This window comes from Mastacembelus armatus, chromosome 20 (genome assembly GCF_900324485.2).
Source record: "Mastacembelus armatus chromosome 20, fMasArm1.2, whole genome shotgun sequence".
Lineage (NCBI taxonomy): Eukaryota > Metazoa > Chordata > Actinopteri > Synbranchiformes > Mastacembelidae > Mastacembelus > Mastacembelus armatus.
In genome coordinates this window covers 15600340-15611695 of record NC_046652.1, presented here as the reverse complement: position 1 = coordinate 15611695, position 11356 = coordinate 15600340, and the positions used below count along the sequence as shown (strand labels likewise).

Here is an 11356-nt window from a genome sequence, read left to right as displayed (position 1 = left end):
TTGTATTTTCAACTCCAGCAGCTGATAAATGCCACAAGAGGTTGCTGAAATCACAGTTTCATAAACCATGAATCATGAAGCTCAATCAGTCATGTTCTCACACACATTCAGCTCTGGTTACATCATACATGGTTTATATGTCATTGGGCATCAGTGGATTTTATGCAATGATCACTAAAACAATACATGAAAGAGCAGAACCACAAAAAAAAAAAAAAAATCACACATTTTTGCTGTTTGGAGAATGTGAATGATTATTTAACGTGTCGCATCTGTATTTAATCCAAGATGACACAAGTGCCCCCAAAACACCAACCATTAAGAGAGTGTTTAATGCATCATTTGGAAACCATAGACAATGGAGGAGGCAACGTGCTGGAAGACTACCAGGAGAGGGAAAGACTGTGAAGCTGTTGCCAACAAAAAGAAGGGCTGCAGTGTTTTAAGCTTTATTGCAAAACTCAAGAAGGAAAAGGTGGTGAAGTTACATCTTTTATCTTTCACAATGGTTGTCAACATTGGCAATAAATCTCCTGTGTCAGAAAGACCAGCAATTGAAGCAGGAGCTCACAATCAGCATCTTAGTCTCTCAGCTTATCAGGAAAACGGCAGTGATGGTTTCATAAAGAGCACCAGATCCAGAATTTGCAACCAAGCCAATTAGAAAAATAAAAAGAAAACACAAGTTATAGCACAATATTTACATCTTTATACAAATGCACATCCAGAGATTTGCCTGCAGTTGAGTTTTTATGTAGTTGGACTGAAATAATCACAAATGTTCCATTTTTTCTAAAAGACAGACCACAGTTTTCATTCTTAAAATTAATTACAGGTGTAACATGTGCAAAGTACCCAAAGCACTAAACAGCTACTACTTAGCCTAGCACTCTGAAGCTCCCCATTGAGAATCTAGACTTCTAAAAGTTTAGGTTGTGAATCTATTTTGTCCAGTTTCTTTTCAGCTGTTCTCAGCACAGTTACGAAACATAATCTTCTCTAATTGGCTCAGACCTCTGAAACTTACTGTGATTCATCAGCTGAGATTAATTCTGAAAATGAAAACTGTTTGTCCCAGAAACAGTGTCTGTATCTGTTGCACTGCATTCAAAGACAGGTGTTTTTAGCCTCCCATACTGAGTGACATTTATCTTCACCACAACGACATCCAATCCTTTTTTAAGAGCAGCATTGATGAGAGTAGTAAAGTCTGTCCACTCACTCCAAGCCACAGAATTTATTCAAAAAGACATTTCTATCCCAATTGGCTCTTCATGTATCTTGACTTGTCAATGATCTGACTGCGAGAAATGAGAATTGTCTTTTTTAATATATTTTGTGCTTTGGAGTGACTGTGCAGGAGTTACTTCACTTACTGAAGTTTTCATATATACTCGCTTCCTTTATATCAATGTCAATCTTGTATCATCTCCCTTCATCCGCATAAGCAGTGTTTTGTATTGTGTATAGTAAAATGCTTCTTGGATGAGAACTGAAACATCTTCAAAAACCTCAAGTAAGTGTTGTATTCTACTTTTAGCACTGGATAAATGAGAATCTTCCCCAAACCCTTTTCTTAATTTGTCACAAAGTGATCACTGTCACTTTATGGATTCATTATAAGGAAAAGTCTAAAAGCAACACAAACTTTATAAAATATGACGGTGTCTGTAAATCTAGAGGTGACTCCAGATCAAACCATGGTCCCAAGTCCTGCGCTTGATTCTTTAGCTGATAAGGAAAGCACCAAAGAAGCTGCTCTTCTCGTCCATGTCTACAGCAGAGGCATTTGTCACAGTGACAAACAGGCGGTCACCGGTGTTGAGCGGGAACAGCCCTCCTTGGTGGGCAGAGTGCAGAGAGAACTGGGAGCCCCGAGACCAGCAGGAGGTTCGACTGGTCTTCATCAGCAGGATGGGAACTGGATAGGAACTCACCTGGTGGCAGGAGGAGAAGTGAGTGAGAGGAAAAAGGTTTGATCTTCAGAGGATAATCTAAGGTCTTTATGTGCTGTAAGATGTTTTATTTGGAACAATGATGTTACGGAGATTCTTTAACAAATAAGACTCAGAACAAACTTCAGTTGATTATATAAGAGTTTTACTTGCAAGGACTAACAGTCCTACAGCACCTTGGGACAGCACAAGAGTCACTGGCTGGTAGCAGCCAAGCGCATCATTTTTATACAAATAATGTCATGTGAACAGGAAGAGGAGGCAATTTCCCACCGCAAGACATCCTGGTTTGGATACTAAGTGTCTTCATCAAGAAGTCCAGGTTAACAAAGTTGTGTTTGCACAATGGGTCCTATTCAGATGTGTTATTAATTATAAAAAGAAGAAAATGATTGTTGTTGCAAGGTTGGTATTTTGTGATATAATGCATACCAACAGTCCAGACTCATAACATGGTCCCAACATTTGATCGATCAGGCACAAAGGACACAATCATAGTGATATACTCTCCCAGTGTTAATCGTCAGTGGATTGTTTTCATTTATTTCAGTGCAGCAGAAACTACAAGATTAAATATTTCCAGATGCAGCCTGGTGGTCAAGATGCATAACATTTAACCACAGTATTATCCTCTCATATTTTATATTTTCTCACTACTGACAAATGTAGTGCATCCACCTGGATTTGATTACATAATACAGCTATTTTTAGTAATGTTCTTTTTTCTTTTATGTGGGTGTTTGTCCTGATACTGCTGAAAGCAAAGAAGATCTTTACCTTTTTATAGACATACTGGAGCAGGGGCTTCCCTCTGTCCTCTGCCTCTTCACTATCCTCACCCTCCTCCTCCAGGGAATGAGTGTGTCTGAAGTAAGTCTGGGCATAGACGTAATAGAGCCCAGGTTTCATCACCACCAGCTCCCCGTCCACCAGCTGGACATCATGCAGGAAGGCCAGCCCCTTCTGCCCCTCCCACCATGAGATCTTCTGGCCCTGAACTCGACGGCCAGCAGACACTGGAGCTATGGAAAACAAAAACATTCAGATTAAAACCACTGCAACGCAGAAGGTGAGTGTATTTAAGTTAAATTTGTTCGTTTTGGGGTCAAAATGATGATGTATTTACAGATAAAAAGAAATTAAATGTAAGAGATTATGATCATTTCTAGCAAAAAAACCCCTTTTATGATTCTTCGGTTAAATTTTTTTATTTTCCTGGCAGAAGAGGGTTCCACAGTTTTGTAGCAACATCCTTTTCCCAAGATTTATTCTTCAATACAAAGGTTCAGTTGACACCAATGCATGATGGTTAATGTTGACTCATGGACACAGGCAGTAAGTTGGCAATATCACTAAAATTAAAATATAGCTCTCTTCTAAACTGTTTAAAACATGAATTTTGCTCTGTTAGTAACAGTTCCCACAATTTATATCATAAATTACTTTAAAACAACAGACAAAAATATTTATTTCACATTATGTTTGAGGCTAGAATCAATTTCTGTAGGACTCACCTCCTTCCTCTCGATCCAGTTTGGGCACGAAGCTTCCAGTGACATGGGCTGCCACTTTGGGGCGATTTGAAACTCTGTCCTCCATCACAAGTGAAGGCAGCACTCGAGACACTTCATCTAAGATGCAGAGATATAAAAATATAAGTTGAGCAAAATCAACTTTTGCTTTTTGTTTGTTTGTTTTTTTTACAGAAAGAAAGTTTAACTCTTTGACCCTGATCTGCACTGAAAAGATGCTATAGTTGCCTCCTCAGTAGTACCAGGTACTGATATATACTATCCTCCTCCAAAAGTCTGAATGCACCTCAAAATCTATCACGTTTTACAATGTAGGTTTGGTTTCATTCACGTTTATTAAGGTACAGTACTATAAGACAAAACAATTTCAATTTTCAATTTTAATCCTGAAAATATCCACCTTTGCCTTTAATTACAGTTTTGCAAATGCTGAACATTCTTGCTGTGACTTTTTACAGGTATCTTTGCTTTTATCAAATCCCTCTACTGCTCTTCTTGTGCATTCCTGATATATGTAACAATCCCAGCATCATCTGAATACCTCTAAATGTGGTAACACTTGGAACTGCATATCAAGTCTGCTGTGTACAGTGTGTACAGGAATGGAGTCAAAACAGTCCCATGTGGAACCCCTGTGCTGCTTAGAACTTTACCAGATATGCAGTTCCCCAGCCCCCCCCCCCAAGACCATTCATGATATGTGATGTGAGAGACACCAGTCATTTAGGTCAGCAGGACACTATACTTTAGGTAAAAGAAGAAAACAAGATGTTTTCCACAGAGCCGGGACCCTCCACAGCTGTGGACTCAGACTCCAATCTGTGCATTCAAAGCAGTCCCTTAGAGTCACAGTTGCCTCAGGTGTCCACTTCCAGACTGTGAGCTCAATGTCCTGACAACATATCCTTTCCTTGGCAGTCGTATGACCAGGGTTACACCATCTCTTGTTTACATTAGTCAGTCCTCTATCTTTTGTCTCTTCACTTGCCTCAGCATCTCTGTCTGCATGTACCTGGGTGAAGTCAGGCACATCCACACAGGAGTCTTCAATGTTTGATTTGATGATCAGGCTACAATCACGACAAGCTCTCTGGGTCTTAACCAGTGCCTCCAGCTCATCACTTTTGCTCAGTAGAGAGTTGACATTCCCCTGGGTTCATCTTGTATCTCCATCTCCTAGCCTTTAGTCTAGCACCAGCTCCGCATCCACGGAGAGACTTCGTCAGCTCAGCTGGAATAGGGTGATATACTCCAGATTTGCTCCATTGTAGTAAAAGGAGGTCATCTCTTCTGTGGATGCTTCTCCCCACAATAAGTTAAGCGAAATAGGACAATAGTTGTCAAACTATTTCCAAAAGAGTGAAAAATTCACGAGCTATGAGACTTTGCTGCTAGTTGCTAAGGATAGAACTGTGGCAGAATAACACATGGACAATAATATTGTTAGCCAGTTGATATTTTAGATGTTTTTTTCCATGACTTCAAAACAGCTATTGAAAGTCACTTGGAGCAGTCCCAGGTCTGTAATCACATGAAACTTCATGTCCATGTATTTTGCTCTGTTAAGAAATGATGTTTTAGCTTTACAAAATAAAATTGTACAGCAATAAACCTGAATGAAAGGAAGACTACACTGTGAAACCTGAAAAATTCAAGGCATGTCCAAATTTTTGGAGGGTATCGTATATCAGAGATAAGTCCTTATGTTGTCGTCGGGTTTTCTTACCTCTTACTGCTGATGAAATCTGTCTATGGTAACGCTGAGACAGAGACTGCAGGGGAAAACAATGAAAACCACTTATCAGAGAGCACACAAATTAATTTTTTGATGCATTGGTACTCACAGTAACCCCATCCAAACAGTTTCTCAAAAAACTTCAAGATCAAAAAACATACACAACATTAGCTATTCATACCAAATGAAGTACAGTAGTTGTATCAACCGTTGTTTTATTTTAGCCCCAAAAGTTTGTTGACATCAGGATCAGCAGGTTTGCCCCAGTGAATAAAAAAGGATCCTTAACCTCCTAAGACCCGAGCTTTGGTTTGGCTTGCATTTTAGATTTCTTCTAGCTATTTGGGGTTAGATGTACCCAATAAATAATGTGTTTATGTCTTGTTATTGCTTTTGTTTTTGTTTTTTTTGTAATGCTCCAAAACTACTACTCCACAACAGGAATGTCCTTTTTGTCTGTGGGAACAGTTGGATCACACTTAACCTTCGTGAAAGACAGAAAATGACACAAAATGAAGTTTTACAGTGCAGATAACAAAAAATATGACGTCCACGTATGTGGACACCAGGTAATAGGAGGTTAATGTTCATGGCATCCTTCCCTAACAACCCGTCTCCTCTTCCCTTGTATTTTATGTTCTTTTACCCAAGTAATTGGCTCCACAAGACACAAGTGCTGCCAAACTGATGATAATGATTTTCTCTGTCAAACTGGATTTTGGATGTATTTGTGAGTGTTATATGATGTGAGTTTAGTTTGTTTCCAGAAATGAAAAAGAAACTGGAAAATGAGGAATTGATTGTGCCCTGAAAGATTCCAGGAAAAGAGACAAGATGATATTCTAAAGTTTGAAAAGCTGTTTTTCCACAGTACCAGTCAAAGGTATAGACAAACACTGGTTTTTCTGTTTTTTCTGTAATGTAGATGAACAGTGAAGACATCAGAACTAGCTATTCATCATCTGCCATTCATTCCTGCTATCCAGAGTCATGGAGAGATGATCCGAGCTGACACTGGCAAGAGGTGGGCGACACACAAACATTCAGACTCACAAGCAATTTGATGTCACCAATTAAACTAATCTGCATGTCTTTGGACTGTGGGAGGAAGCTGGACTACCTGGAGAAAACCCATGCGTGGGGAGAACATGCAAACATGCAAACAAAGAACGACCCTGAGGTCCAGTGGGATTCAAACCCTTTCCTAGGTGACAGCACTAACCACCTTTCAGCCATGTCTCTCCACATCACAACTATGAAACACAATATAGGTGGAATTATGTGGTAGACAATAAATAAATAAATGAAACATAGCAAAATATGTTTTTTTGAATTCCTCAAAGTAGCGACTGTTTAGCAGCCACACTTTTGAAAACCAAGAGGTACTTCCACCCTGCAGTGGATACACTCATTAGTCATCAGCCTCGGAAATCACTGACGTACCGCACCTCAGATTAAAGCCCACATCAGAGCCCACACCATGTTCAAACTGCTGCAAAGAAACCACCACTAAAGGAGACCAAGAGACCACGGACATTAGGAGCACACATCCCTGGAGGGCTGTGCTGTGCTAACTGACCAGGTGCTGGATGCGGTTTCCTCAGCCTCAACTGCTGCCTCTAAAGTCTAAACAGAATTGATTTAAATCCATCCAAGTAGATGTTGGAATATTTCACTGTCACAAAAACTGTTGGGAAGACCAATTAAGACTGACATTGCCATTCCCAGAGCCATGTATCTTACACAGCCAAAGAAACCTGTTAGTGCATAGGGGAAACTGGATCAGGATGACGTGTGATATTTTTAGGCCTTTTGTCCTTTTCACTACTCAAATTACTTTCCCTGTGTTATTAAGCAGAATATGTTTATAACACATCCTTTGGCTTTATAATTGTTAAATTAGACCACTGAATTGTGACTACGGTATCTGGATGTGAAGCAAACCAATCACCTAAAATATGTTCATGAGACACATGTGGCAAATATAATACGGTGCTTTTATTGTGACTGCACAACAACACAGTCACACTGAACTTGCGTTTTCATAACTGGCACTGGGACAACAATGTAAGTAAAACGTCATAAAAAAAAAAGTACTCCAGCTGTGAGGCCGAAAGGAACAACCTTGGGTTTTATGGATAAGCAACATCTGGGAGGCCAGAGTGAGATTTAAAAAAGCTCCTGCAAGAATTCACATTTTCACATGCATGAAAACAACTTTACAATAATGACACTGATGCTGCTGAAACTGTTGTAAAAATTGTAAGCTAAATGTGATGCAGTGTATCTGAAGCCCAATAATGCCATGCTGTCAATTTTAACCATTTAGAAGCTTTGGAGATGCAAATGTGCGCAGCTCAAAATGGCTGCCGCAGGTTGCATTTTAATAACAGATACAGTGTGGATACTGCACTAGGGACACCAGGGTGGAAAGGGTTTTAAATATACATTTACTCACCGTACTGGCTCAAAATGTCCCCACATTATGTTTATATTCGGAACTAAATGTGATCAGGCTGTTGATAACTCAAAAATTTGAGTTATTTAAGACAGCAACAAAGTCAGTGGAGGAGGAGGATCAGGAGGAGGGAACAAACATAACCAATAAGCACAAATAGCAAGTAAAGAAAAATAATAACTTGTGTGTGTGTGTTTGTGTGTGTAAGAAAGAGAGAGAGAGAGAGCAGGGCAGGTGAATGCATTCCTCTGCTGATTAAACCACACAGGATCACATCACATCTCCAGCTATGAAGGAGCTCATTGTGCATCTGCAGACAGTGATTTGGAGCTTTTCAGCATTTTTCTTCTCCCGCTAATGTTCAGAGCTGAGATCTGCAGAAGAGGAAGTCCCCGATAATGACAGCAATGATAACAGTGATCAGTTCACTAGGCTTATAAGGACATAGTGTGCTCATGTCACTTTGGTGCCTCGCACATCTTTTGGTATTTAGTTTAAGGCTGGAATTTGTGTCTTTATTTTAAGCATCAATAAATCACATAAATAGACTAAAACCAACAATTTGTTAGTCTCTCACTACTTTGGCTTCCCCGTCTGTGGCTCTCAGCTCCTGCCTATTGGCTCCAAATGAAGAAATAAATCTTTAAAAACGCCTTACAAATATATAAACTGCCCAAAAAAATTCAGGGAACCCTTAATCATTAGTTAAACTTCAGGCATATCAATGTGTCACCTCTGTGAATCTGTAATTCACCTGCTTTGGGGCAAATAAAAGTGACAGCAGGTGCAATGGAGAGGCAAACGCAAGACAACCCTCCAAAGAGGAATGGGACCACTGCTGCCCCGTTCTCTTCACAGATGAGAGCAGGTTCACAGTAAGCGCATGTGAGAGTTGGGAAACAGTCCAGAGACACCACGGTAAACGTTATGGTATGTGTAACATCATCAAGCATGACTGGTTTGGGGTTGGGTCACTGAAATTCCTTGTGGTGCAAGACAACGCCAGGCCTCATGTGGGTCAGAGTGTGTAGGCGGTTCTTGCATGATGAAAGCACTGATGCCATTGACTGGCCCGCACATTCCTTGGAGGTAAACCCAATCAAGCCCCTATGGGACACTATACATCCGACGCCACCATGACCAAATTACCGCAGCTTGGATCAGACTGTGATTTTTAATTTTCCACTTTATCAGTGTGATTTTGAATACAGCCCTCCATGGGCTGATGATTTTGGTCCCCATTAAATGTCATTGTCATTTTGTTCTGAACAAATTGCACAACTTAGTGAAGATTTCCCTTCATTTGTTTTGAGCAGTTTACAGTGTGTTTGTTTGGGACAATTTGTAGTGGCAGATTCAAATTTGAGTCAAATTTGAGCTTCCAGTGATGATTTGAGACAAGTGTAAAATATGTCTGGAGAAAGACGTGAGGTTCTGTGGCCCACTCCTCATCTCCAGGCTAAATCAGACGTTACTTAGAAGGAGACACACTTGATTCTTTAACTGAACTGTCAAGTTGGATTATGGGTAATGTAGGCTTGGCAGGTTTTGATAAATAAAGAAGTATGTGTGGAATACAGACTATGATATCTTTAATGCTGTACTGACTTTGATCTGTTTATAAAAACTGTATGAAACAAACAAAATCCTAACACGTACACACAACAGGTCCTGAAATATCTCAAATGTACGCCTTTCATTTACTTGGGTATTGCTGTAAGTGTTAAAGTGTTAAATCCCTGTAGTTCCCTGAAGTTTAATAAAAAAAAATTTAATAAGAATTTCTACCTTAGCTGCAACTATCTAATCCATTCAACATTGTGCCTACAAAATACCACAGACGACATTCAGCTGTACGTTCAGCTAAGACAAGCTTAATTAATTAATTAATAATTGATTCATTACAATAATGAATTATCAAATTAACTGAATCTCCCATGTTTCTGATTTCTTTGTCTAACAGCAACAACAACCCTTTTTCCTTGAGGCTTGAATGTAACCAACAAGATAAAGTGCACAGTTGTAAAAAGTGTGAGACAGAGACAATAATAACAATAAAACTGCTTTATCAGTTGCTTTTTTGGCCTTTGCAGCTGAAGTGTGGGGGAATTAGTAATGTCTCCAAACTCCAGTGGGTGGGGAGTTTTTGATACAGCGCAGGCTGGGAGAAGACTAAGCTCAGAAAGACAGATAACTCAGCAGCTGCCCAAATAATCACCACACCACTAATACTGATTAACAAATACTTGTATGTTATGTTGTGCAGTCTGGGCAGTGATTTCATACTTGATATTCCTTGAAATTGAAAATTACAATCAGAGTTTGGGATTTCAAACATGCTGTTGCTTTTTTCACTTTACCTTCTCAATGAGCAGGTGAAGCTGCTGAGTGACCTGCCAACATGGATCTCCCCGTACGGCCGTGATGCTCTGCAGGTCAGTGCCTGTGAGACAAGAAACACTGCTCCTGGCAAACGTCTCCTTCATCTGCGTCAAGAAATGTCCAGAACAACATCAAGGACTTAGACTGATCATCACTTTTAATGTCTTGACAGAGGTCTGCCTGACTTTTCTTTGTGGTTTCTTTTTTTGTGTTAGTAAAAACTAAAATTCTAATTTATATTCTTCTTTTTCAAAAGAACAAAATAGGCATAAAAAACCTTTTACATTTTAAAATCACTGTCTTAAAGCTCACAGGGAGCACGAGTCAACATTATTTCCCAGCGTATGTTTCATTTCTTCATATATTGCTGCTGCTGCATGTCATGTGGATTAATGATTAATTCCTGTAAACACTGACTGATTTCAGCTGGACTCAATCCAGACAACCAAAGCAGGCTGGCTTCACCAAAACAAGCAGAGTGAGTCCAACACACACACACACACACACACACGCAGCTCTGTAAAATCTCTTCCTGATAATCACAGCTAATCATAAAAATAGCTCCAGCCTACCTCTTGTGCCTATAGAGCTATTCACTTCCTTGTACTCTGTTTCTATTGTAAATGCATATACACAGAAAAGGTGCATAAAATTGCGCCGTGGACTTATTTTAGTGGGGAAACAACATATGTTGCCTGCATTGCACTGTGCAAAAAGTAAATTAGGAGTGCACGGCGTCTGCAACAGAACCAGAGCGCATATAAATGAGTTCAATGCAGTTCTCCAAAGGCTGACAACACCTAATAACGCGTGGAGTCAACAGCCTGTAATAACTGCAACGTAAGTGTTCATGGTCCGCAGCAGGATTAGCGCGCAAGTGGCTGCATCAAAAAGCCTGAACAAGTTAGCGAGCACTTCGCGGTGCGCACTGCCATGGCGATGCGTAAAAGCTTCCGCGCGTCCCGTGTTTGTCAATCCAAACTGTCTCTTACCGAGTTCAGAGCCGCGGTGAAGTGCAGCACGGTGATGGTGACGATCACAGTCTGCAGCAGAACTGCCAGCAACAGCAGGACACCGAGCTTCGGACCGGAGCCCGTCATAACGACAGACGGTCGTCCGGTACCCGACCAGCGCCGTCCCGACCCGTTCCTGAACTTCTAGAACAAGAACAATGGCAGAGAGCTGACTCCTTAACTTTTACCCTCCCCATCCCCTGCACACAGGAGGTGGAGGAGGAGGCGGGGCCGGTATGGAGAACAAGAGCTTTTTCCCTCTTTGAATTTCTCCTGGAAAG

At 40.4% G+C, this 11356-nt stretch overlaps 1 protein-coding gene across 1 annotated transcript; it reads right to left on the bottom strand.

Annotated features, from left to right (window-relative positions):
* Window positions 1-433: 433 nt before the first annotated feature.
* On the bottom strand, window positions 434-11250 carry tnfsf10 (TNF superfamily member 10). The gene is made up of 6 exons (XM_026292333.1): window positions 11055-11250; window positions 10041-10166; window positions 5214-5259; window positions 3470-3586; window positions 2733-2977; window positions 434-1937 (listed from the first exon to the last, which is right to left on the bottom strand). The coding sequence occupies exons 1-6, from the start codon at window positions 11160-11162 to the stop codon at window positions 1728-1730; spliced, it is 852 nt and encodes a 283-aa protein (XP_026148118.1). The 5' UTR covers window positions 11163-11250; the 3' UTR covers window positions 434-1727.
* Window positions 11251-11356: the final 106 nt, after the last annotated feature.